This window comes from Eschrichtius robustus, chromosome 1, assembly GCF_028021215.1.
Source record: "Eschrichtius robustus isolate mEscRob2 chromosome 1, mEscRob2.pri, whole genome shotgun sequence".
NCBI classification, from domain to species: Eukaryota; Metazoa; Chordata; class Mammalia; order Artiodactyla; family Eschrichtiidae; genus Eschrichtius; species Eschrichtius robustus.
The window spans coordinates 29,833,964-29,861,764 of record NC_090824.1 but is presented as its reverse complement, the minus strand read 5'-3'; the positions used below and the strand labels follow the sequence as shown (position 1 = coordinate 29,861,764).

The 27,801-nt window shown below is 49.4% G+C and overlaps 1 protein-coding gene across 1 annotated transcript in view; it reads left to right on the top strand.

The window, feature by feature from the left end:
* Positions 1–27,801, top strand: part of RGS6 (regulator of G protein signaling 6) — a 564,680-nt gene that overhangs the window by 522,039 nt on the left and 14,840 nt on the right. Inside the window, exons 16-18 of the mRNA XM_068562720.1 lie at positions 11,869–11,958; positions 15,676–15,729; positions 27,692–27,758. Coding sequence (XP_068418821.1) covers positions 11,869–11,958; positions 15,676–15,729; positions 27,692–27,758 — 211 coding nt within the window. The remainder of the gene's footprint in view (positions 1–11,868; positions 11,959–15,675; positions 15,730–27,691; positions 27,759–27,801) is intronic.

Below are 27,801 nucleotides of genomic sequence, written 5' to 3'. Positions count from 1 at the left end.
TGATGCTTATTGCTTAAATCCATTAGTTAATTAGAGGTTACAAAATGCTGTTCTAATTCTATCGTTCTTTCTTCATTTATTAACTGAAATACAAATAATCAAATGCATCTACCATTTGATTATCTAGTAATACAGTTCACATAGGAAAGATGGAATACGTGTTTGATTCATTCCCTTTATTTGCCAATTTAAAAAATAATGAATGGTTTACTGTCATCATCTAATGGTGACCAATTAGGGGTTTTTTGTGTGTGTGTCTTTTAGTATCCTTGTAAACCTGTGGGTTTAAACATATTTGATGTGTTTTATCCATTTTGTTTATTATTTTTATCAATGCTTGGATTGTGCCATCTCTGCCCTGTTGGCTCCTTCTGACATGACCCTACTAGTCTTTGATGTCATTCAAATACCAAGGAAACTAAGATGATCCAGGCCATTCCCCAGACCTGGAATCAGCTAGTTCTCTAAGAATCGCTGGTTCCTCTTAGGGGGAAATGGTTTTTAGAGACCATAATTTGGGCACTTAGAGGCACTCATTCTTCCTGGGTTGGTCATCATTTTCAGGCCTTTCCAGTGGCCAGAGCTAGGAAATCGGTAGTTGTTATTTCTGATAAAAATACATCACGAGTACATACTGATACTTTCCATTCAAACTCAAAACTACAGGGGATTTCATTTAACTTCTTCTTTCTTATGTCTGTGTCACCTTTCTCTATGCTGAGAATCCTGGTTCTTAAGGACACCATAGATGATAGCATTAGTACTTCATGTTATTTGCTTTATCCTGCATCACCACAGAGCTCTCAAAATCGCAGTGCCAACTAACAGCAGTGATGTGATTATTGCCTGGTTCTTTAATAGCTGCATAGTATTCCATTGTGTAGAAGTACCATAGTTTAGTCAGCCAGTCCTCTCTTCCTGACATTTATGTTATTACTAAGTCAAGAAATATTTGATGGGAAAACTTGGGAAGTCAGCACATTGTGCCTTGACATGTTTCTGGATACACAGCCTTCATTAGCACAGTTCTCTGCCATTTTTCAGGTACATACTTCCAAATACATTGTATCTCCTTACTGAGGATACCCAAAGCATCTCTAACCTCCTCATTGTCTGTTAGGACTGAGATTCTCTGAATTCTAATAAAGTACTCTTCCTAAACCAATTTCTTTTCAGCTTGTCCCCTTTTGTTTCTCAAGTGTGTTTTCATCATAAGTATACAAAGTGCTTCTCACTAGCACTCTGACCCTGGGCAAGTTACTTAAACTCCCTGAGTCTTCTTTTCCTCATCTGTAGAACACAGATACAAGGGTACCTATACTGTGGAAAGGGAATGAAGTGAAATGAAGCGTGTCAACAGCTAACAGTGTCTGGCTCACAGTAAGATAAGATATTTATGATATTATTTCCTTAATGTCATTAATGTTCTTTTCTTATACTTTTATGTTTAGGAAGTTTGGTGAAAAAATTCAAATAATTGCATATAACCTTAGTACCCAGAGATAACCCCTATTCTAGTGTTTTGTTTCCCTCAACTTATGTGTATAGAGTGTTTATGCAAATAGGGTGATTCTGTAGCCTGCCTTTTACACTAAACTAAGAGTTGATTTAAAAGGCTAAATTTCTTCTGTAAAGGGCCAGATAGTTTGAATTTTGAGGTTTGTGGGTCATACGATCTACATCACTACTACTCAATTCTGCCATATAAAAACAGCTACACTGTAACAGTGTAACAATGTAAAATACATAAATAAGTGGGCATGGTTGTGCTGAAAAACTTTATTTATGGACCCTGAAAGCTCAATTTCTTATCATTGTTCATGAAATATTATTCTTCTTTTGATTTTTTTTCAGCCAGTTAAAAATATAAAAACCATTCTTAGTTCACATAACATAAAGAAATAGACAGAGTTTGAGACCGCTGTGCTGAACAATGTATCATGAAAATCATTGAAACACTTCAACAAATCCAGAAAGACAGAAGACAGAGAGACTGGGGAGTGGTTAATCTTTCGTTTATATGGGAGAGTAGGTTAGAGTAGACCATCTTGGTGCAGTAACAGCAACCCACGTATCTCCGCGAATGTTTCTGCATCAAGGTTGAGTGTTACGGAGCCAATCGGCCGAGGGCAAGTCAGCCAGTACCATGATCCTTGCACTGCCTTACCCTTCCTGGCCAGCACTGCTGCCTGCCCCCGCTGCACGGGTGTGACTTAGAAGTTTCCAGGTAAGGAGAGGAGGCTAAGACCCAGCCAGGACTTGCTCTCCGATCTCCCGACTTGCTGGTCAAGTCTGCAGCTCAGATCACACTGCCCCTGCGTTATTAGAGCTGAGGGCTTGGTTGTCATGCAGAGACCTGGAGAAACTCTGGTCCCTAGAGAAGGTCCCCAAGCTGGGGAGCAAGCTCTGATCCTGTTTCAGTCACATGCTTTGTCTAGGATTGTAAGATTGTACCTGTAAGTCCTTTAAGCTTGCTCTCCTCAGTCTGCCCATCTGAGAAGTGGGAATGGTAACACCCAAGCCCTTTGGAACGCCCCCCTCAATCCCCCCATTGGGATCAGGAGCTCTGGGGTGGCTTCCTCAGCCGGTCACACGGTTCTCAGAAGCCAACCAACAGTGGTCAAAATGCCAATAGACATGTGAGTATATGTCCTGCTATTAGGGGTCAGTAGCCAGAGTGAAGGCTCAGCCAGATTTATGCATTCATTTGAAATGGGGACTGGGGGTGGGGTGCAGGCTCCCTCTGATGGTTTTGTCTTTTATTTGACCACATGCATTGTTACAGCAAAGTTAATTGCCTGTGTTTGCTTCCTGTGGAAATATCTCACAAGATGCCCTGTCAGCATGGGCCCAGCATTTGCACTTGTGTTTTGCCGATCCATTTGGCTTTTTTGAAAATTTGGGCCAAGACCAAATCTTCCATAAAGGTCTGTGGGCTGTGACCATAGCCCTCAGCTGTTTGCTGTGTTGTTCCAGTTTCACAGATTTAGCCTCGTGAGGGGAGGAATAAAAGAAAAATGAGCCATGATTTTTTTTTTTTAAGGACTCAGTTCTTTATGCTAGGGATTGAATTCTCTGTTCTCAATCTTGGGGCATCCGCGGGAGCTGCATTGCCACCTACTTGCTATGTGGTCTCAGGCAAGGATCTTGACCTTTTGTGCTCTAGTTTTCTCCTCTGTAAAATGGGGATGATGTCTTCTCTACAGCCCTCTAAGGGTTTTTTAGAAATCAGATGAGCTAATAGCACTGAAAATTCTTTGAATAAGTAAAGTGCTATATACTTATATGTGTGAACTCACAAAAATTAATGGCTTTAGTATTCCCTGAGGTCTCATAATTCCAAGCTAGATCTAAAACGAGTTCTCCCCAGAAGGGTATGCTCTTAGAAGGGGTTCTTAGGGGGGAAATTCAAAAATAAAAAGTATGTAGGAGCCAAACTTGGGGGGCCTTGAGCGTCTTCCTAAGGAATTTGAACTTTCTCACTCTGAAGACAGTAGGAAAACATTGAAGGCTTAGAGCTGAAAGAGGAGGAATCAAATGGTGGTAAGCAGAGCAAGCTGGAGCTGAGAGATCTGAATCTCGGGGCATGTAGTCCGAAGCTCTGCTAGAGGTTTTTGGAGGAGAGAATGAAACCACAGGAAGTATCTCGGGCCTAAGACCTCCTCTTAGGGCATTCGTCTCTTTCCAGAGCCTCCACAGGCTGCAGGAGGGAGACCGGAGTCAGCTGGCTGGTGCAGTGGCTTCAATTTTAAAAGTCTCAGAGTATCCTAGGATGTTCCAAGGACTGTGTCACTGGATCCCTTCAGTCATTCATCCATCTCCCCATCCATCCATTTCATGAACATTCATTCTCCCATTCGAGTTGGGAGACCTTGACCTGTGGGCTGTGAAGTTCTACTCTGAGGGAAATTGCAAAGGATATTAGGGACCCAGATGGCTTTTTGCCACTGGGCACAGCTTATCCAAGAGCACATCATTCTTTACAGATAAAACAAAACAGGCCTAAGAAAACACTTCACTGAGATTGGATTGGATTGGAAATCTGTCCATCAAAGGGATTGACAGTTGAATCTGATGGACCAATCCAGCCTGTTGACTTTGGTCCCTGCAGGTTCCCATGTAGGTTTCCTACGTGTCCAAGCCACCCTGCTTTCCTGACCTGCAGTAGCTGCTGAGATGCCCCATCCAGACCTGTACCTGCAGTGTCTGGCCTCCAGCGCCTCTGGATTTTAAGTTCTTTGCTGGGAGTAGACATCTGGCCTTCCTTACCTTCTATAAATCCCTGCAACACTAAAATAATGCTCTGCACACAGTTTTGGTTTAAATAAAAAAATTTCCTTGACAACTCAGTCCAGAATGATAACACTCTCAGCTGTACGTATCATTTTAAAAAATAAATAAATAAAAGGCCATTTGTCCCTTGGTTTTCCACTTTGAAAAATCTTGCCACACAACCTTGGGGAGCACATATAGTAGGTGCTCAATAAATACTGGTTAAATCCAATTTCTACAGTATGCCAATTCAGCAAAGCTTGGAATATCCACTAAGGGCCAGATGTTCTAGGCTCTGGGAATATACAGATACATAAGCTCTCCTCTTAAGCAGACCCCAATCTAAGTTACCAAAACTCAGCTTGGCCATCATCTATGCGTGGAGTGATCAAAGAGCAACCTCAAGGTCAAAATGAGGTCAGGGTGATACAAGAGCTGAGAAATACACCATCAAGTTACACCCACAGTGAGCAGTCAAGAAGCCTCTAGTCAAAAGTCTCTATTCTTACCTAAACTTAGATGTTTAAAAGCAACTTGATTAAGGAATGCAAGGCCTCTAACATTTGCTTTGTTCAAAAGCCAGAGTCCAGTGGAGCCCACGTTTACATTTGCCCCAGATTACTCAGAAGCAGATGTCTTCCTAGCTTGGTGAAGGCTGTTAATCTTTGCCCTAGTGGTGGAGGTGGTGGCATTGTGTGCCAGTATCACAAGACTACACCAAGTTTCCTGATATTAATCCTCATTTGGAGGGCATTTCCTAGTAGACTTCCCATGCCAGACATATTTTAATAAAAAATGCTATGGCACTGCTTACTCCAGGAATTACTCATTTTATCCTGTGGGTGGTTTTATTTTAGGGAAATGAGCAGCAGAGGGAGGGATGCATTTTGAAAAGAACAAATCAGTTGTTTGTGAGCGGTTTCTGTTTATTACCACACAGACGAGTAGTTCTTGAAGAGAAGGCGTCAGAGAACTAAATTCCAAAATTTCTTTGTTGATGCTTCAGAGCAGAGATTTCTTGCACCAACCCCCTTACCTTGAAGAGGAGAAGGAAACATTTGTCTAAGTTAATACCCATGGTATTTGGGTAGGTGAAAGGAAATATGCAAAGCTGTCTTTGAAGCTACTCTTATCTAAGAATAGGGATTGAACGGCATCAAAATACTGTGCCCTTTGGCCAGTTAAATTAAACATGTTTATACAGATGCTTTGCAATGTAAAGGCAAAAGATAATTCACTCTTACACTCTCTTATGACTCGAATGTTGCATTCCATGGAAACAGTGTCCGCCACGTCCCACTTAGAAGGACAAAGAAATCCAAATGGGGCTTCTCATTTAAGATCCACAGGATCCTAGAATATTTTTTTTAATGTATGTATATATATATATATATATATATATATATATATATATATATATATATATATATATAATTGAATCACTTTGCTATACAGCAGAAATTAACACAACATTGTAAATCAACTATATTTCAATTTTAAAAAAGAAGGAAAAAAACCTGGAAAAAAAGATCCACAGGATCCTAGGATGGTCATCCAAAGCTGCATCCATGAGGACAAGCTGCTGTCTTTCACTCAAGTGAGCGTCTGTACTCACTCAAGTGAGTCTTTTCTATGTTTATTAAGCAGATACTGACTTAGGATCCCCATCAATTCCCTACCACTGTGCAGTCCCACCCTCTGTCCTCCTGAAGGACCCATGATGAGAAAAGTGTTAATTTTCTTTAGGCTTCAGCTAACCATGCCTAAGGTCTGAAGACCTTTGGTTTAAGATATTCAAGAGTCTCTTGAAAGGTGAGACTCATGCATCTTCTGGGTGACTTTCTGTGACACAGACTTGCTGCCTGTGACTTCCCAGGGGCCCGGTCAGCCCTCAGAGCTTTGCCAGTTTGGCCCTCCCTTCTGGTGCGGAAGGCAAGTTGTACATGATCTGGGAGGTGAGAGCCTGTGTCACCCTGGGAGACTTGGCCGTTGCTGTCACTGACAACGTGGTGGTGAACAGTGCCCGAAAGGGAATGGTGAATGGCGGTTGCATCTACCCCTGGGATGACTCAGATTAAAGCTTGAGAGGAGGCCCCTGACGCTTCTGCTGACCACACGCTGAGGACTTTGTCTCAGCCACAGAACCTGACTCCCGCAAAACCCCAACTCAAGGACCATGAACAGCAGCATGTACCAAGGGAAGAGTGTGAGCTTCGGGGTCACAGAACACTGGGCTCAAATCCTTGCTCTGTGCTTGGGCAAGTCACTCAACTTTGTAGAGCTTTAGTGTCCGCATCTGTGAAATGGGGTTGTTTAAACCTAAGCACTGATTCAGAGCAAACAACAACAGCAATGGAAATAATACAGCTGGACTCCGCTCACCTTTCCTCCTCCCCGGGAACCTTCTGGTCTTTGGTCTCCTTCCCACGTCATCCCTGGCAAGGACAGTCCCAACATGAAGGCCAGTTATCGTCATTACTTTACACGTGTATAGTTTTCCTAATGTGTTCCCTTGTATTTCCTCGGTTAATTGTGTGCTCAGTGGGGCTGGAAAAGGCAGAGTCGGGACCTGAATCCAAACCTTTGGCCCCCAGCCCAGCCCCCCTTCCAGCATCTCACGCGGCAATGTCACATCCTGCCCCACAGTGTCATCTTCCTTCAAGGGACCACAAGGGACCCAACAGTTCCCAAAGGCTGGATGTTGTTCCAGGAAGCTTGGATGTTCCCAAGAGGACAGAGGACAGAGACACATACATCTGCAGAAGAAAAACTGGACACTTGAAAATCCCAAGAAGAGCTCTTGGCAGCTGTGCAATGCTCCAGCTGAGCGGCCTGCCACTCCAGAAGGATGCTCTAAAGCTGGGAGATGAGATCGTAGCTGTTTCAGGAACCCACCGCAAAGAGGAGGACATAAGGGTGTTCTGAAGTAGTCTAACTGCTCCAGCATGCTTGGGGCCCAAGGCATTTGTCTGATTACCTTCCCCAGCGCTGTGAGGCCCACCGTGTCTTGTCTGAAAACAAAGGAGATTTCCAAATGAGGACCCTCACTGGAAAACATTGATTTGTAGCAGGTGTGGTTTTGAGACAGCTTGCACTGCTCGCTCCCTCCTCCTCCCGCATATGTCTCGGACTCCACTGATTCCAGTCGTTTTGAGTTTAGGGTTTGTTTTTCTTTCTCTCCATTGCTTTTTTTTTTTTTTCTGAATCTTTTTTATTGAAGTATGGTTGATTTACAATATTATATGAGTTTCAGGTGTACAACATAGTCATTCAATATTTTTATAGATTACATTCCATTTGAAGTTATTATAAAATCTTGCCCATGGTTCCAGTTGGTTTTGCTTCTGCCTTAGCATCCCAGGTAAGCAAAGCTCCCATCTTGGGCTTGGCCCTGGATGAGGGTGGAGTGTCTCATCAGGGTGACATCCATGTACTGTAACTGTCAACCGCCGTGGGGTGTGATTCCCTCCCCCCACTGGGAATTGTAGCTAAGATGTTCAGTATGACTTAGGGCCTTAGGGCATCAGTTCCTCTACCTATGGAGAACCATCCTCACCCTCCCTGGAGCAGGTGCCTCCCTACATGTCAGGAAGGCAGATGTGGACCCTGGTAGTTCTGCTTGTTCACAATCAACTCAATCATCCATTTTTTAGAAAGAGAGAGGGAGCAGGGGAGGGAGGGGTCTGGGGAAGGAAGGAAGGAAGGGAGGGAGGGAGGGAGGGAGGGAGGGAGGGAGGGAGGGAAATAAAACAAGAAAAGACAAGAAAAAGCAAAGAAGAGAAATGCAAACTTCTTTCTCTCTGGCCCTTAGGAATTCTGTCGGTGAGCGCTTGCGGGTTTTGCCAGTGGCTCTCCTGCTTTCTGCAGATTCTGGATATACATTTTCCTTAAGACTGGTTGTCTGCAAAGCAGGGGAAACAAACCAGAACCCCTCATAAATCAGTAGGGGTCACTGCCAAGAGCTTTGTACACTTGCTGTCCCTGGCAGTGATAAACTCATTGCATTTGGGAACTGGCCAAAGACCCTGAGTCCTATCTTAATTCTCATTCCCAGAAAAACCTCAGCACTCCGTTCCCCCACCCCCTGTTTACTGTCTTTGTGTTTCTTAGACAAAGCTGGCGAGGAAGAAAGCACAGAGTTCCATAACTGGGTACATCAAAGGCTGCACTTCTTTGCTTGGGGGAGGAGAGGAGGGTAGAAGAGAGTCCTGGATCCATAGGCTGTGGGAGAGGAGGCCCCAGAGGGGCCTGAAGCCTCGGGCCCTGTGGGGGGCATGAGGGATCTGCAGAGGGTCTTGGATTCTGTTTTGCTCAGACCATGCCTTGCACATGCTATAGTTGTTTTGGTGGTTGTTTCCTTACAGGGTAATCTGAGACTGTCATAATGATGGCCAAGGACTAGCAACGAGGTTGGCAGAGTGAGACTGCCTTATGCAGCCCACATCCAACAGGCCATGTTCTCTTTACTCTGTCCCCACAAGGTCCTCACCTTGGCTCTGGCCTTGGCAACAAACTGCCAGGTTGGCATGTGAATAGAGAGGGCAAGAGCAGTGCCCAAACTGCCCCTCTGACCCACATCAACTGCCCCCACCCCGCCCAGAGAGGGGACCACCACTGCTTGCTGCTCCTGCCTCCTCGGCCCTGGACTGTCCTTCTTGCTCTGGTTGACCAGACCAGGAACTGGGAGACACATTCCTGTCTGCTCAGCTCTTCCTACCTTGATGAGGCTCTTTCTGGCTGAGGGATAACCACTCCCCACCTCTGGCAGGGTAGGTCATCCTCAGTTATGCCCGTTCACTGCACCCGGAACCTGCTCTTCTTCCTTGTATCCCTCAGCTCAACTGGTCACGCACGCCCTTATGCAATGAGATCTAAGCTTTCTGACAGCGGGGACCTCTTCTGTCTTGGTGATGCTGTATTCTCAGTGCCTGATACAGTGCCTGGCACCTAGGAGATGCTCAACAAATATTTTGGAGATCAAATGCTGAGGCATCTGCTTTATCCTATTCTTTCTCAATTGACAAGTTCTTTCTTTCAATGGGTTTTCCTGCCCACGATGAGCTGGAGGAATTAGCTAGATCAGGGGTGAAATTTGTTGCCAAGGCCAGAAGGGCTGGGCTGGGAAAGGTTTCCTTACTCTTCTTGGGGGAGCAGGGGGTATTTTGTGAGATATACCTGGGGATTTAGATTCCTCTGAGAAGTCAGAACAAGAAGCATGGGCCTGTTGCCTTGGAGAGGGGTTTGGAGAGGGTCCAGGCCTGAGGGCCAGGCCTTTCCAGATGACTCAGGAGCCACCTGGCTCTGTGGGCCAGACAGAAGCCATGCCTGAGACAAGAAGAAGGAGACAGCGAGATATTTCCTCTCTGGGTTAACATTTGTACCTAAGATGTAAGTGTTAGACCACTTTAAAGAGACAACAAATGCAAAGACCATGATGTCCCTCAGTCTGGGCTCTGAGGCCATTAGGGCTGAGCCAAGATGCCCACATAGGGACCTCCTTTGAATTGAGTGTGATCCCCACTCTCCTTCCATACAGAGAGCAGGATCTGATCATAAACTAAAACAAGTATGGAGCCTGCAAACTTGCTCACTACTTGCAGACTCAGACCAGCATTTCAGTGAACCAAAAAGCAACATAAATTCCTCTAACATTTAACCCTGTGCTGGACGCTATGCACATATAAGAGATTAAAAACACATTGTTCCCTCAAGGAGCTTAAACTAGAGTGGGCTGGATTTTTGTCTGAAATTTGCAGAAAAACACTCAGCGACATGTGTTCCCACTAAGTTTATTAACTCAGCACACATCTGGATCATCAAAGTAGGTTCAGATTGAAGCCAGTGTTTCATTTCACTGGGCTCCTTGCAGTGGCCCCATTCCCACGAGTAGGGCTGCACCCGGTTTTATAAATATGGGGGCATCTGGGCAAGAATGAAGCTGGTGCCCAAATAGGTCTGCATATGGTCCATCTGAAGATGGCCAGAGAGGGATCCACATGCCACCAAGGTGACTCTTGCTTTCTGCCTTCACTTCCTTTTGAGGTGGGTAGGAGGAGGGTCTTGGCAAGCCACCGTCATCACCCAGCTTCCTCTGGGATGCACCAGCAGTCTGGCCAGGTATCTCTTAAATGTGCCCCCAGCTGAGGAGAAGTCTCTACCTCCCCTTCCTCCTCCCCTGGGAACAGTACCCGAGGAAGAGGTCCTTAGTGACCAGTCCAGCCTCTTTGCTGAGCACCCTCTTCACTGACCAGCTCTCCTTTCCCCTGAGCACTGGGGCCCTGGTCCAGCTTCGTGGGATGAGCAATGAGTGTACATCAGGCAAGATGCGTCCCTGCCTGATGATCCCACCCTCCCTAGGGAAAGCCCACCCTCCTCCTAACAGGTCCTCTCTCGGGACAGCCATGCTTTCCTGTGCAGCTGAGCTACCTTGCATTTCAACTAATAAATAACCCTTTTTCAATGGACAAGCTCCATCTTTTAATGAAACAGGCTTTTCCTGCCCTTAATGAGGACAGATCTATTAGGAAGGGATCACAAGGCTATAGGAATTAGCCGGAAGTGAAGGGTAAAATCCGTTGCCATGGCCAGAATGTAATTCCTCTAGGAGCCCAGGAAGGCACTATGCCCCAGCATCTGCCCCTCCTGGATGGAAGACTCAGGCCTGGCATATTTGCCCAGATGCCCCCATGATCTGGTTCTAAGGGTCCCCTTCCTGGATGGGATGGTGGCCCTGACATGCACAAACTGACCCAATTGCATCGTTGCCTGTGGACTTTTTTTTAATTAAACTTTTTATTTTGAGATACTTTTAGCTTCACAAGCAGTTATAAGAAATAATATAGAGATATCCCATTTACCCAGTTTCTTCTAACAGTAACATCTGCAAAAACTATACTACAGTATCACGGCCATGATGTTGACATTGCTACATCCCCCGAGTTTATCAGATTTCCCAATTTTACTTGTACTCGTATGTGTGTGTATGTGTTTCGTTCTATACAACTCTATCACATGTGTAAGATGTGTCAAGATACAGAGCTAGTCCACCACCACAAGAACCCTTCCTATTGTCTTTTATAACGACACCTCCCTCCCCTCCCTGCCCCTCTCTCATCCCTAACCTCTGGCAACCACTAATCTGTTGTCTGTTTCTATAATTTGTCATTTCAAGAATGTCATATCAGTGGAATCATACAGTATGTAACCTTCTGGGGCTTTTTTTCATTCATCATAATTCCTTTGAGATTCATCCAAGTGGTGGGTGCATCAGTAATTTCTTCCTTCTTATTGCTGTGCCTGTGGTTTTCATCATTAAGCAGTACTGCATCCCAACATGGCACCAAGGCCCAATTACATAGCTTCTGCGACATGATCCTCAAGGATCTTTTACTCTGTGAGAGAAAATAGATTTTGGTTGGTGTTTCTGAGTGGGAAAAAAACGAAACAAAGCAAACATGTTACATGTTTTTCCAGGTACAGACAAGCATATTTCGGTTTGTTTGTTTCTTTCCTAACACAGTGGCCAGTTGGGTTGCAGTTCCCTTTAGCGTTGGTTGACAGTTCTTTCTTGTGTCTTCCCACCTCCCGCCTTTCCAGGAGCACATCTACAAGCTGATGAAGAGTGACAGCTATGCCCGCTTCCTCCGGTCAAACGCTTACCAGGACTTGCTGCTCGCCAAGAAGAAGGTATCTCTGCGAAGGGCAGCCTTGCCTTTCTTAGCACTGTTGACCTTTGCCTGCTGCTTGCTGCTGGTGTGAAAAGAGAATGTCATCCCTTGGGTTTTATTTCTTTTCTCTCTTCTTCTTTCCCTTCTGTACCTGGTCCCACTCCAGTAGAATATAATTAGGATTGTCACCACGTCAGCCCACCCACAAGGTCCAGGGTGTGGCATCCTGTCTCCCTGGAACCATCATCTCCATCTGTGTGTTCTGCCCACAGTGGAGAGTGTGACCAAATACTGAGGCCGCAGTGGCTCAGCCCAGGAGTACAGGGCTGGCAGTGACATCAGCCAATCCCTTAGGAAACCACTGCAGAGTCCAGTCCCCTCCCCACAGATTTTCTGTCCCCGACCAGCTCAGAGATGAGTATGAGGCAAGGATTGGGGCACCCCCCTCTGGATAGAAACGCTTATAGGTTTCCAGGGGGCGATCTGGCACCCGAAGTCCTTCCTGGGGTGGTCGCCCCTTCCTCTCCCTCACCTGCCCCGCAGCATTTGCTTTTTCTTTTAACCAAGAAGTAACGGCATCCTAGCTCCTTCCTCCCCCTCCACTCTGAATGAAGTCCTGGTTCCCTGTGGCCCTCAGTGTCTGGATTTTGGGGCGCAGGGACCCTCAGCATGCAGGCGGTGAGGAGTGACTGAGGCAGGGATGAACTCAGCTGGATTTCTGGGAGGAGGGAAGGAAGAGCCAGGAGGGACATGGGGTCTGGAAAAGGGGAGGCAGGAGGGACGGCTCATGGTTCCTGCAAACGCTCTGTACGTCTCGGTTCTGATCTGAGGCCCACGTGTGGTTAATGGGGCTCTCCTTGCACCAAATCCCGGGACTCCCGTGCCATGCCGCTTAGGACCACGCGCATCCCTTTCTTCTCCCTCTCGGCCTCCCAGCAGCAGTCCCTGAGCCTGTGGCTGTCCAGCAACACGCTGTCTGTCGGACTTCCTCTCTCAGCCACACAGCCCCTCTTTCTGTGTACTGTGACCTCACGTGCCAGCATCTTGTCTGCATATCTGGCTGGCCCCACATCACTCCCAAGTCTAGAAGAGCATTTATATCCTGCTTGCCTGCCTTTAGGTAGCCCTGAGGACATCCCCAAGAGCCTGAGAAAGAGAAGTAGACTTTGGGGACTCCCAGAGTGTGAGGAACCCAACTTTCTTGTTGGCCTGCATCCCTTCCATCAGGTGTCACTACTACGATGGAAAATGTGAAGCCTGACCTCCAGCCCGCTCCCTTGCCAGAGTGGAGGTGGAGAGGCCCTGATGCAGCTAGCTGACATCCCCACCAGTAATGGCTCTGATACGCAGTTTTTCAAGAAAAGTTGTGGAGACCTTTGGTGCCTCCAGCCCAGATCTCAGGGGAGAAGGCAAAGTAATTGTTCATTATTTCTTGCGGCTCAAGACACTGAACTGATCCCAGTTTGGGGAAATTGTGAGCCCCTAGCAGTCTGACCCATCTGGGCCTGTCCGCACACCCAGAAGAAGCCAGAGGCCATTCAGTCACCCTGTGGGTCTGAGCACAAAGGGAAAACGCACCCCAGCACAGGGAGTGGGGCTGAGATTCCACAGATCCTCCCGTACGAGGAAAGTTTCTCAGAGGAGGTCACTTGAATGAGGAAGGAACGGATGGCCTGCCTGTAAAATGTCACACATGAAGTTCATTAGAATTATCCTTCCAGCCCCTACACCAAGGAGTGTTCTTGGGGCAGAAAGCTCTTGCAGATGCCAAAGCCCTTTCAATATCCAGGGGTTAATTGTTTCCAAAATCAGTGACAAGCCTACCTTTTCTTCCATTTCTCCCTGAGTCTCCAGGCATGGACTGGATTTGTAACTCGGCACTTCCAGGTAGGCCTAGAGTGTCTTCTGATGTCAGGGATGGGCTTACCATGCGATCTACATGTCCAGGTCATGAAGGGATGTGAGCCACAAACTCCAGCTAAGAGGAGGGATGTAAATCGGCCTCACTTTTCTGCCCAGGAAGGCTCCTGATGGAGTCTGGAGGCATAGCCTCCAGTCCTTCCTCCCTAATTCTTCCTCTATCCTAGTATTTTCAGAGATCAGGTTAGTCGTTCTGATGAGCCAGGTCTCAAGGGCAGGTGAGCTGGGTTTTGAGGGGCCCCTCCAGAACACTTAAGTACCAGTACTTCAGTACAATTTTCCAGGGCGGCTTGGAGGACCTGTGCAAGGCAGAAGAACCTGAATAAGTCAGGCCAGTAGCCACTGTCTGTGGGCAGCAGCTCAGGAGCCAAGGGACAAAAATGCCAGGCGCAGAATGCCAGCTGCAGGGCCTAGGACTGGCCTGACTTGAGCTGCACAGACAGCCCCCGGGCTGCCCACTGGATTGAAGCTGAGTCCTGCCGTCCCCAGTGGGGAGACTCAGTATGGTGCCAGGCCAAGCACGGATCCTTCAGTTCCCTGTGCCTGAAGGAGAAAGACCAGCCTGGCTTTGCGGCGGTGTGCCCTTTGTGTTGTGTCTTCCTTCTGCAGCGTCCTCTCTGTCTCCCGGCAGCCAGCTGAGGGGATGGGGCGTGACAGCCAAGGAAGCCCTCTGACCTTGTCCACACCCACAGTGGCTACCTTTGGCCCCCTCTGCTTCCAGCACATCCTGCAGACCCACAGACACCTGGCTGCTTCTTCAGCTCTCTAATTTCCATTCTTTGCTGTGTGTGTGTCCACGTGAGTGAGTGTGCTCTCCAGATTTCCCAGGCATGGATTCAGGACCTTGGAACTGGGCTCTGGGATAAACTAGCAGGTATTTGGGATGTAATTCTCCCCCCTTCGAAAAGCAGGAAAGTTGAGGAGAGGGTCAGGTCCACACCACACCCCCTCCTCCTCCACGAGAGGAGAACGGCCAGGCCTGGGGGCAGCGTCCAGGGGCTTTGCCTCCTCTTCCCCCTGTGTGGGGGGACCCTCAGCCTGGAGTCCCTGGGAGGTTCCTGAGCCTGCTGTCACCTGCTGTGAGTAAACCTTGGAAGGGGTCACCTGCCCGGGTACCGAGAGAGCATTTTCTGTCCAGAACGCTCCTTCTGAGGCCCAAGATCTTTGTGGTTGCAAAAGACCTGGGTAGAGCCTCCCTGGTCTAAGAACAGAGAACGAGAGTCACTAGGGGCCACGAGGATGCTGAGGAAGTTAACAAACTTTCTGGCTGCATCTGAGCAGAAAAATGTCAGAGAAAGTCCTAACCCAGACTCATGGAGGACTTGATGACCTCACCTCGCCCACGGCCACTCCGGCCGTCTCAGCAGCATTCCCGCACATGCCCCGCTGGCCCTGGAAGCTCGTCTGCTTTGTGTCCCCCGTTGGGGCCCCCAGTTGGCTCCTGCGCGTGGGCTCGGCCACTCAAAAGCAGCGAGCAGGCAGCTCCAAACTGCTGACCAAGGGGCCGGCTCCCAGCCCGGTGGCTCCTACTTCAGCCCCGAAGCACGATTAATGGCTCTTCTAGAAGCAAACACCCCTCTCTCCTCGCTGCGCCAGGGAAGCTCTGTTTTCCTTCTCTCCACTGACTGTCGCACACAGCGCTGGCTGCTTCTCTTGTCCTGTTTCCCGCCCCCCCACCCCCAGCCCTGTCTTGCTTTTGTTTTGGTTCATTAGCTGCCGCTGCTGCCCTTGGGGAACGATGTGTAAGCTGAAGATTTTTTTTTTTTTTCTGTATTTTTCTCCCTATCTTTTTTTTTTTTTTTTTTTTCCCCTAAAGCCAGAAAGTGAGCAAGGTCGTAGAACTTCCTTAGAAAAGTTCACTCGCAGTGTGGTAAGTTCAGCTGGTTTTCTTTGGTTGTTGTTTTTCTCTGTTTTGTTTTCTGTGTGTGCGGTGGTGGTTATTGCCGTTTCCTTCGGGATGGGAGGGAGCCCAGTGCATTCCCCCTCAACACACCCACCCGTTTTCTTTTGCGAGGGTCGGCGGCTTCTCTCCTAGGGATGGATCTGCAAAAGACAAGAGGCCCGGCGGCTCCCTCTGCAGACGGTGCACGGGGCGACCGCCCAGCCTCGGGCCTGGCATTTGATCTTCTGTCTGGGGCCTTGAGGAGGAAGGACCGCCCCCCCCCCACCCCCCGCCCTCAGGGCTGCTCGGTTGGTGCACCCTCTGCAGCAGCCCAGGGAGAAGGCCGTCCAACCGGACTATAAAATAAATTGGCTCAGAAACATAGCTCATCTAAAAAAACATCCAAATTTCCCTCTGTGGACTCTGGCAACCACGCGGGTGCCAGAGGCCAGCTGCCGCTGCTGCTGTGTCGGCGGCTTTTGCGTGTGCCTAAGGCGGCCGTGCTGCATGGGTTGTGGCGATGCGGTCTACAGCTGGCGTGTGTGTGTGTTAGTGGCCTCTGCATGAGTTCCCACGTCCCCGACAGCCCCTTGTCAGCCTTCTTTGCACAGCGTGACAGGGAGAGGAGGGCAGTAGCCATGGGGTGGAGCGGCCGTGGGAGGGTCTTCCCCATGGTGCCTGGTGGAGATTCTGGGTCCTGATCTGTAGAACAACACAGACCCATCTCCCCTTTCCATGACCTCCTCTGTAAGGCAGGGGCATAGGGCTTGATGCACGGGAAGTACTCAGTCCCGCTCATTCACTCACTCGTCAAAAACAAGCTGCTGAGTTCATGGGGCCCAGCCTTCACTCTTCACCAGAGAGGACCAACATGGCAGCCAGGGAGCAGGGATCCCACGTGTGGAACTGGCTAAATTTCCCTTCCCAAAGGGTGGAAACCCACAGATGCTAACTTGCCTTTTTCCTCCCTCTGTTGAAGAGGAGAGTCCTTGTAAAGCTGACTACTGTGTGGTTAGTATCTTTATTTTATCCCTTTAATGAAAAGTCTAAGAATTCTGGGTTGAAAACAACCTGGTCATTTACCTGTCATAGCCAGGTGCATCTTAACTGAATTTAAACATCATTTTGAATTTGCTGGCTGTAAACATCACAGGAACTCTAGGAGGTGGCAATTAAAATATGGCTGCTCATCCCATCTCTTCTTTGGTCTTTTCTCCCCATGGCTTTTCCTCATGAGAAATCAGAACTTGCACAGTGTAAGACCTGTGGTTCCCCTGTCTGTCTCCATGGCTGGTTTGCCACGGACACGTAACTTCATACACCAAGAAGCTGCCACGGGCTGTTAGAGGCAAGGCCAACAGGAGTTCCTTCACCCCCGATGGCTGATAGAGAGTGGTGGGAACCCACCCCTCCCTCTCTTTTGAGGCCTGGAGGCTGTAGGTGGAAGATGTTTAGGGGTTTTGTTGACAAGCCCAGAGTATACTGTGGAGAAAGCAGAACTCCTGCAGCCCCATGGAGGCCCTTCAGGTTGACTGCGTGGGCTGAGGGTGCGAGAGGAAGCCTGGTACTTGGATGAGGCATCCAAACATCTCCAGGCTGCTTTTCATGAGAAGTGGGTATTGGGAAAGCAAGCATGATCTCAGTGAAGCTCTGTGAAGAGCATTTATTGATGTTCCTTCATCCCACAAGTGGTGTTGGTTCAGTGGTCCTCCAAGGTCTGTTAACAAAGCGTTTGGAACGAGAAAGCGTCAGACACCACCTTCCAAGCATCTGAAGTGTGCACATGGGAGAACTTACAGAGATGTTTCAGGGCCGGCTGAAAGAGAAAAATCTTCCAAGTTCCTGAGATTTTTAGAATCTATATGAGAGAAGGCCCAAACTTCAAAACCAAAAAATTCCTAAATTCCATGCTATTTTTTCTATGAAGACTCTAAGGGGTGGTACGTTCTGAGTTTTTGTTTCCAGTGGTGGAGTTGGAGATGGATTTGTATTGATCCATCCTTGTTCCTTGTGCTCTTGGGGTAACACCACTTGGGGTAACAAGATGAGGCTGAATTTGAGGAAACTGCCCATGGCCGTAGAATAGTAGCAACTCTCAGAGTACTTGAGGCTGGAACCCAAGAACGTGGTCTCCACAGCCCAGTGTTCTAATCAAACGGAATTAACCAGCCAACGAAAATGCCTTGCAATTTGATGGCCATTTTCTGGATATAATATACATAAAGTGCTTGATTTTTTTAAAAGCAGGTCTACGTGAATATTTCATCTGCTACATACTGCAAACTATAAAAGTCAATGAAAGACTTGTTCAATAGCATTCTCACGGTGCTGGGAAATATGTGTAAAAAGACCATCCATGTCATGGAACCAATAATGGGAAAATGAGGGGGTGAAGCTGGGCAGTCCATAGACCAAGGATGTGAGGCCAGCTGCCATTTAGGACCAACTAGTGGCAAGAAATGTTGATCCAGATGGTTAGTTATCTCAGTCAGCTCACTTCTTATCAAAATTGAATCTGGGTCCAGAATTTCTCCCACGCCAGTGTCCTTTCTTTTCTTGGTAAAGGAGGAACATGTGGAGAAAGCAGATCGCTCTTTCCAAGACTCAGGTGTATCATGATATGGAGGGATTATCTGTTGAAGGCCCCAGATGCCCCCTTTAACGTGAGATCCTAGGGAGTAGTTCACTGTGGTTCATGGAAGCTGCTGGGGCCACGCTCGTTTGGGTGCAGACGGAGCCTTACGATCCCCATCAGAGGCATTGCTGGGTGAGCTGCTCCTTCCAATGGAAGCGTCATTCTGAGTCACGCAGAGCTTGAACATCAGAGCAAATGGGGGGTATGCTGTGCCAAGGCATTGTGTAGCTGGGCCACCTAGAGCCACGGAGCTTGCATAATGGCCTGCTTTTTGACAGGGCAGGCCCAGGTTCAGAAGCAAACGTCACTCAAAGTCCATGGCGTGGCGCAGCCAGGCCGCGTCACATCTTTATCCAGAGCAGAAAACAGGACTCCCTCTGATGAGCCCAGCCCCACAGATGCCCAGCTGGCCAAGCGACGCGCAGCTGGATTTCGTCCCCTCCTTGACCCTCAGCTGCCCTTGTGCAGTGGATGACTCACATCACTGTACCTGGTGGCCCCGGTCCCAAGAGCTGCAGGCCCAGGAAGAGCTGTAACCCATAGCAGCTTCTCAAAGGGGGCCTAGGACTTGGCCTCAGGTCAGATGAATGGAGCCCCTCTCTCCCTAGTCCTGTCCACTGGGAAGCTTCCTTTCACGGTGGCTGGAGAATATGAAAGCCACAGTAGGAAGCTTCTGCGGATTGCCTTTGCATGACCCTCCATCTCCTCTTCAGACTCTCTGGTGGGAGGTCCCAGGCACTGCTGACGGCGGGGAGGAGGGTCTTCTCTAACTAGAGACCACTTCCTACTGCTCAGTGCCGACCAGTCTGCCGTTCTCCACCATCTTCCTGGTTTTGCGGTTGACAGATGACAATGAGGGTATGAGGGTGGCCAGAGCGGAAAGGCTGTCCATCCCCCTGCTCTCTCTTAGGCGTGCTCATTCCTTCAGGGTCTACCACAAAGCAGGGAGGGCCCCACGAGGGGCTACTCTGACACAGAGGACGGCAAGGATGCATGAGGGGAGGGCAAGAAGGAGCAAAGGGCCATTAGCCAAGGTTCAACAGCAGCAATTTGATTGTCCCTTTTCAGAGGGTGGCCAAAGCCATCTGGTGAGAACTCCAGAGGAGGAACTCTGGGAGGAAAAGCTAGAAAAAGTCCTCTGCATGGTATCTGCAAGGGATAGCACTTAAGTTAGCAGAAGTGGCGGCCCTGGGTGATGGTGGCGTCAGCCTCCCTGGACACCTTTGCCTGGGCGCTCAGCCGAAGCCCCAGCTGTCCTCTTGAGAGCCTCATCAGCTGTAGCCTCGGGCTCCCAAGATGGGCAATGGGGTTGCTGGTGCCTGAGCGACGCTGGAGTCCTCAGAGGAGAGCAGAGATGAGAACCAGGTGTTCATCCCCCTCCTAAGAGAGCATCGCAGTTGGGCTTTGTCGAGGTGCTCCTTGGAATTGAAACAGCGAGGGCCGGGAGCTGAGGGAGACTTGGCGTGCGCCAAGCAGCATCTCCAAGCGTTTCTGTCCTGCCTGCCAAGGAATGCAGCGGGAAAGTCAGATGGAGACCAGGAAGTTCTGGGAGCCAGCTGTCACCCTCCCTCCCTCTCCCTTTCCTCCCGCCCCAACCAAAAGCCAAGGAAAATCTAATGAGAACTAAAAAGTCTGCAGCTCACCTCCCACCACCTTCCAGGCAGCTCCGGCCCCAGGCTCAGGTGCTGAACCAGAAGTGGAAGGCTGAGACCCTTGGCAGGCGAGGCAGAGGGCCGGCAGCCAGGGTGCTCGGCCCCCCCCCACCTCTACCCCCCCCCCCCCCAACAGCAGCTCCTTCCCCGGGGAGGCTGTCTCCCCCTCCCCCTCAGCGTGTCAGGGGCAGGGCCGTGCACTCTGCTGGAATGAGTTCTCAAACACCTAGACTCAGCAGAGCCCCCAGAGGGCTTTGACCTCAGTTGAAAAAATCCTTTCGGGCCTCCAGCAAGGAACGACTGGCTAAAAATCTTTAGAGTTGAGTCTGATCGCAAACAGTCCTTGGGCCCCATAGGGACGTCTGGGTCGCCGACTGTAGTGCCAGCCTCTCCCATCTCAGAGCCCTGAGATCCAGCAGCAGTGAGACCCGGGCCTGCCTAGAGATGGGGGCGGATTCCATAACAGTGCTTGGGAGGGAAAACATGAAAACTGGCCTGTCTTGAGCAGCAAGGACTTCCCCTGGGACTCTGGGAAACCCCTCGGCAGCCTCCATGCGGGGTGACTCCTGCTTCCAGGCTCAGCTTGCTAACAGCGCGGCGTCAGGCCCATCACTCGCCCTCTCTGAGCCCTGGTTTCCTCCTGTGAACAATGGTGTGGACTAGATCACCCCTTTGGAACTTTGCAGCTGGAACGTTCTATAGGTCTGTGCCTCTCTCTATCCTGAGATTTGCGAGCTGTGCTAATCATCCCTCAGAGTGAGAGGGGAGCTGCCTTCCTGCCTGGGAAGTGGCTGCCCGCCCTTGACACTGGGAAGTAAACCATGTTTAGAACTGAGTTGGGTGTGTATTTAAAATCCTTTGACAGGGATGTGAAGCTAAAGCACCGTCTGAACTGAGCGCGACTGGCACCTGACGCACAGGCCCCGTCCCTCCATCGCTCAGGGCTCACTGTACACTGTGACCCCCGGAGGGCAGGGAGGGAGAGGTCGCAAAGAGCAGGGTAAGCGCCACGCACCCCGTCAGTCTTGGGGCCGCAGTCCCTGCCATTCCAGGACGGATGCCCAGCTGGGTGTGTGTCGGGAGGTGGGGGTGAGGTCAGTCGGGCAGAGGGATGGGCTCCGCGTGGCTGCTGCCGCCTCGCCCCGTGCATGCTGGGAAAAATGGGCTGTGAGCCTCTGGGGACCTCGGCATCGCTCTGCTCTTCTCCTGCTACCACACCTTCCGGTTCCCTGGAGAACTCCGGGCCGGCTTTCCACTGTCCTCTCTTAATGCCCAAAAAGAGGGCACAGAGGGCGTGTTAACCTGGTTATAGTCAGTGGGAGGTTAAGCCTCCTCTGGTCTCCATCCTTCTCTCTCCATCTTGGGTCCAAGTGAAGTTTGAAAAAGCATGTTTAATATTATAGTTTTGTAGCTGGAAAATGAAAACGTAAAAGTTTATTTTTTTTACAAACCAACTATAAAATGTAAGACAGCTGAATCAGCTTAGCTGGCAGGATGCAGAGAAGACAAAGAGATAAAGTGGTTCTCCATGGGGGTGTTGGGAGGGGTTCTTTCTGAAACTCTGGGGAAGGCTGAGATTTCTATTTATCAGAAAGGGTCAGAGGTCGTCATTGTTGACGCCGCCACTCCTCTTGGAAGGAGGAACCCCCAGCTGATGGTTCAACCTGTCAAACAAAAGCAGCCAAAAGCACCCTCCCCGCGGAGTGCCCGCTCAGTGCAGCAGTGACCCTGCCTCCCGACCCGGGGGCCAGCTAGGCTCTGCAAAACTGCGCCCGCCTCCTCTGGCCGGGCCTCCCTCTCCCCCACCCCGGGCTTCTCCTGCCTTCCGCAGACCCCAGTGTGCCGAGCAGTCAAGTGAAAAACTCCCGTGAGGCAGAAAGGCACAGCTGTGTGTTTACAGCCACTGATTCTGATCCAAATCGCATCCCTGCCAGTCTCCCGCGAGGCAGGCTGGGGGCACACTGTGGATGGATGTGCCAGGTGGGAAGCTATTTCGGGAGCTGACCTGCAGCCTTTTGCCGTAACAGAGCCTTCCTCCTACCCCCCACTCAGGAAAGACGTCCTTCTAGAAGGATCTCTCCCTTTAGAAGTGGCTGATGGGGCTGTGGGATTTCAGCCCATTCCCTGTTGCTTGTACTGTCAGATTTCTGGCTCCTGTCCCCAGGCAGCCACGTGAGAACGGCCATGGGCTCCCATCTGTCCAGGGAGAAGGCAGAGGGTGAAGGTGACCGACCACAGGGCCCTCAGCTGGGATGAACGGCGGGGAGTGTAGGCCACGCAGGGGACAGGACGCCCTCTTCTCCAGAGGACAGAATCCGCCTCGGACCTGCCTGGGCAGCAGCGGTACCACACAAGGGGCAGGAGAGAAACCTCCAGGCATCAGTCAGGCTTTGGAATAGCAGGAACCTAGGAAGGAGACAAAGCTGCCAATGTCAAGGTCAGGGAGAAGAGACCCAACTCTGCCTGTGTCCATACTGGACGGTTAGAAGTCAGAGAGCTCAAGGTCTAAGGACTTCGAAGGCTGAGAAGTAAGCCGGCCACGGCATTCCCCCAGAACGAGCTTCTGGTGAAAGCAACGCGGGAGTCTCCCCTGTTTCTGAGCAGCAAATGAGTATCTTTGGTTCAAATCGAGTTTGGGAACCATGGTATTCTGGAAGGAGGGCAGGATACAAATCCATAGGAAGGAACAATCTCTAAAATGTTGCTATGAAGCAGAATGCTGACTGGGACACCGCAGGGGAGCTGAAAAGAGCTTGGAGAAGTGGGATCTGCAGTTCAGTGATGTTACCTGAAGGCCAGTGAGAGAAAGACCCTTGAGTGTTTGTTTGCTGGCTCCCTGACAGATGGGAAGGTGGGACGGGGTTGGGAGTGTATAGCTACCCGGGCAGTGGCAGCGTCCAAATGGCAAGAGTTCTGCCACACCCGTTGGTCAAGATCAATTCATTTTGGCCTGAGCGATGGCACCACAGCCCCAGACAAGAATGGGCCTCATTGGTGTAACATTTGCAGGAACTTTCCACACCCTCCTTGCAAGCCTGGCTTACTGTAGATGGATGACCATCATAACTACATCCCTTGCTCCAGAAAATATTTATTTGTGACCAGATACTAGTGCAATAACGTTGAAAATAATATCAGTTCCTGTCCCCTGTACCCCCTCCACCTCCGCTGCCTCTATGTTTGCCCATAATTAGGGAAAGCAAGTATATTCATCGCATCTTAATGGCTGATAAGATGGTGAATTAATAGATCTATGTCCATGGGAAATGCAGTTTCTAGTTGTGGCCACAAGGGTCCAGCCATAGCCCTGTCCTATCCACACCCTTTTTGATGACTCAGATGGAGAGACAAACATGTCAGTCATACTCAAAGATGCAAACCTGGAAGGTACTGCTCATTTGATAGGTAATGGAATTATCGTAAAACCATCTCCTTCAGGTAGAATGATGGGTCCAAACAACCAGGTATAATTTAACCAGATAAAATTTATGTTAAAAAAAATTCAGTCTCACAACTACAGGGTGGCATTCCTAGCCTTCACTGTAATTCAAGTTTAAAAAATTCTGGGGTTGCAATTGATTACAAGCTTGATAGAAGCAAAAGCAGGATGCGATCACTTTTTTTTTTTAAGCAACTTTAGGTTGTAATAACAAAAGTGGAACAGTCAGAAAAGATGTGCTCCACTGCTCTCTGTGTTGCTCTAGACTGTGTTGAATCTTGGTTCTAAGCCCCCTGCATTTTATCAGGAACTTCAACAAACTAGAGAAAATTCAGAAGAGAATAGCTGGGGACTCTGGAAGCCATGTCAGATGAGACTGAAGGAGATAAAGGTGTCCTGCCCCTAAAGAGATTCAATAACCATCTGGAGCTATATGTGTGTTTGTCTCCCAGAGTGAGTGGACATTTCTGGATTGTTCCAGACAAAGCTAGAACAAATGCGTAGAAGACATGGGGATGGTCACTCATTCTAAGAATATTCTAACAATAGCAACTTCCCAACGATGGAATATGTCACCCCAAGGAAAAAGGAGCTCCCTGGAAACGTTCAGAGCTGAATGGCCAAGGATATTGTAGAGCAGGTTTCTGCTCTGGATTCCATCACCTCTTCCAGATGGAATCCTCGGATGCATTAAATATTTGTGAAATACTGCATTTTATCATATGGTTTATAAATTAGCTACGGAAAAGGAGGACAGATCACATGGAGGGAGTTTGCTGAGACTGGAGGAGAGGGATCCGGAGGAGATTAGATTTTACCTTGAGGGAGAAAAGCCAGATGACGATAAAGTCAAAGCAAGGCCACTGTCAAGAAGTGGAATTGCTGCCCTTCACTTGTCATCCTTACCTTTTGTTTTTGGTTTTTTAAGCCAGTCGCTGCTGCTGCAGCTGAGCCCTGGGCAATAGGGCTCTCTCCCCTGAATGCCCAGGAGGAAGTCAGTGCGTGGAGGACACCAGTGCCCGTTGGCTTAGGGAGGCTGAACACAGCCAGGGTTGGCGTGTGTGGGGTGCCCTGCCCTATGCTGGAGAAAGCTTGGCCTGACATCATTTCCATCCAGAAAGGGTGTTTTGTTGAAAGCAGAAAAGGTGATCAAGACAGTTGCCTTTTACCTGATGCCAGTGCAGGTTCCAGGCGGACAAGCTGGCACCCAAACTGTCTCAGCCTGGCCAGGAACAGAACACGCCCCCTGATACCTTAGACCCTGGGGAAACTGCGTTCGTGGGCCCCCTCCTCCTGGGGCCTTCCGTGAGGACTCATCTTCAGCCCAACTCAGGGGAAGGGAAGGGCTCTCGTGTCACATTCTTCCCAGCTGTCCCGAGGACCAACCTGATTGCAGATGACACTCCCTCCTCTCTCGGGCATTGCCAGGGTTGCTTTCAACTCATCATGGGATTGTATAATTATGGTGATTACAGCTTATGGCTTTTTTTCTCTCCTCATCTTTTGCTTTCAAATTCTTTGAGGCCTCTCATTAAACATGGCGATCCCGATAAAGTCAGCAAAGTTTTAATAAGACATTTTTTGAAGGTAAAGAAAACCCAGTCAGAGTTGATTGTTACTGTGTTCCCTCATACAGGCCTTTAAAACTCTGGTGGGCGTGATTGATGCCTGGATATAAGAGGTAGGGGAGAGAGAGGTATGGGGATCCAGGGGGGTGCCCCTGCTTTTTCACAGGGCTGGAGAACTGTTTTACACCATGCCCCTGGCCTTTCTCATTTGTACCAAGAGCACGGTGCATCCAAATCCCCACACCTAATGGGAAAAGACAGACCATCAAGTAAGGGTAGAGGGCCTGCCCTTTCCATCCTAGCATACTAAGTTGGGAAATGGGGTTGGAGCAACCAGTACAAAACTCAACCCAACCTTGTAAGCTGCAGCAAAAGGAGAGGGGAAATTCTGATGGATTCTCTGTCCTGAATGATCCTGGAAGGTTCCAGGGCATCCATAATTCTAACTATGTAAAGGATTCAACCATTAGTATTTGTGAGTGGTCACCATCCTGTGGTCATATCCTCAAGGGCAGTTTCCTTGGTAATGACACAGCTTCAGAGCCCATCATTGCTAGCCCCCAATCATAGCGTTGCTGAATCGTTTCTAGATGTGTAGGACGTTATGAGAAGGATCACCAGGAAGGCGTGCGGCTGGGGTGGTGGCCACTAGAGCCCTCAGCTTGCCCTTCAGCAGCTTTGTGTAGGTTTGATGCCAGGGTCTCCTTTCTTTCCATCCTCCCCAGGACTGCACGGAGGACTGCACAGCGACGTGCATCTTGCCCTGGCAGGAGTTTGTTTTGAGAGGCTCCAACTGGCCCCTCGTCCTGCCCTGAGCTGTCCTCACTGCTCCTCAGCCAGCTATCTGGGTGTGACTGAACAAGCACTACCTATGAGAGGTTAAATGTCGAAAACCTGGCAGTGATATTTCCCCCAACTGCATTCTCATCCCCTACTGAAGACGACCGGCTGGCTCCGCCCCCTGAGAACAACATCCCTTTAGGGGCCACCAGAATGTAGAGAATGGGCTCAGGGTTAGGGATGGGCAGCCCCCGTTGAATCCTATTTCTCCACCTGAAGTTGGTATAAGACCCTGGGCAAGCCACTCACTTGCCCGATGGGTACAATGATGTCTGCTGCCCTGGGTGGCTGTTGGCACTAAATGAGGGCATAACAAGAACAGCTGCCATGTCGGGCGCTCACGTTGTCGCACTGTGGGCATCCGTGTCATGCAGAACTTGGCCTGAGAGGGACTTCGGTTCTCCTCCAGCTCCACCACTTAACTGTGTGTTTCAGGCTCCAAGCCTCAGTTTCCTCATCTGTAAAAAAGATAAGAGAGGGAAACAATACATAAAGTGCTTAGCATAGTGTTTGCAGTATATATGCTTAAGTATAACTAACTCTTTGTATTACTATTTTCATTATTATGATGTTACCTGCAGCCCATTAGCTCTTATTACCTTATCTGATTTCCAACCACGTCCTGCAAGGTAGGTATTATTGTATTTATTTTGCAGTTGAGGATGGTGACACGCGTATCTCAAATACGACAATGTGTGCAAAGCACATTCGTTTATTACAGCAACCGGCACATGACTCTACTCGATAAATGGTAGCTATTATTATTGTCTTATTTTTAAAGTCAACTCAGAGAGCCAGTTTCTCTGCTTTCCCTAGGAATGGAGGGACTGTGGTACCCAGCACGCCAGCTTCTGCCCTGTGGTTTCTTTCTCCGGGCCCCTGTGCACTTCCCAGGAAGCCGTAGGAGCTAGGGGCTTGTAGCAGTGCGGTGCCAGGATGTGGGGAGGGCCACCAAGGGAACACTGCCTACGTTGTCAGGATCTGGCATTTGCCCCGACTCCTGAGGTGCAGGACCCTAAGATGCCTCCTGCTTCCAGACACAGATCGGAGATGGTTCTCCCCTATAAGAGCATGAAATCCAATCCTGCAGATGTAGCGCTCTGCACAGCAGAAGCCTCATTCCCAGAAACCCTCACCTGGCAGCTGTCTGCCTGCCTGGAGCCACCCTGAGCAGTACAGCCTCACCAAGTCTGGTTGCTCCATCTGCCAGATAAACAGAGGCTCCTGCTTTTTAACTGCGTGCTACAAAGTGGGGTGGTTGGCGGAGTCAGAACCAAGTGGCAGGGGATGCTTTGAAATCCCTCGGAAACCAGCCCCCTGGGCGGCACGCTCCCACTGCTTGCAGTATTGACAGAAACAGAAGCAGAGAGGCCATTTCCACTGACACGAATGGCTTTTTCCTGGGGAAAGTCAGGTTTATATATGTATCTTAAGGTAAATGCTTGAAGTTTGCAGTGTCTGTCAAAGATTGGCATCTTAGGAGCCTGATGTAAAGCTCTACAGCCAACCACGTGGTTGCTCATGAACCTTGCATGAGATGCTTTTGCAAGTGCCTGTGGTGTAAACACTCACATGAGCGTGTGCACAGCTGCATACACAGGTGCATGTGCTACCTGCCTGATACACGCCTCCGTGTTCAGTGTATGGTACGTGTGTAACATACGCTGCAGACCTGCATGTGCCTCTGTGCATGGACCGCCTGCCCGCTGCTGCTGTGTGCGTGTCTGGGCAGGGGCTCCCCTAAAGCCACAGGTCTTCACGGTTTCAGCTGGATAAGTTATTCTTCACTTCCCTTCCTAAAAACACAATTGCCTAGTGCTGCTGGCGCAGAGTCAGAATGGCCGCTGCATTTCACCCCCGAGGTGGCTTCCTTCCAGCAGTGGGTGAGTGATCCCGGCGTCCGAACTCTCTAACCTTCTTTGGGAT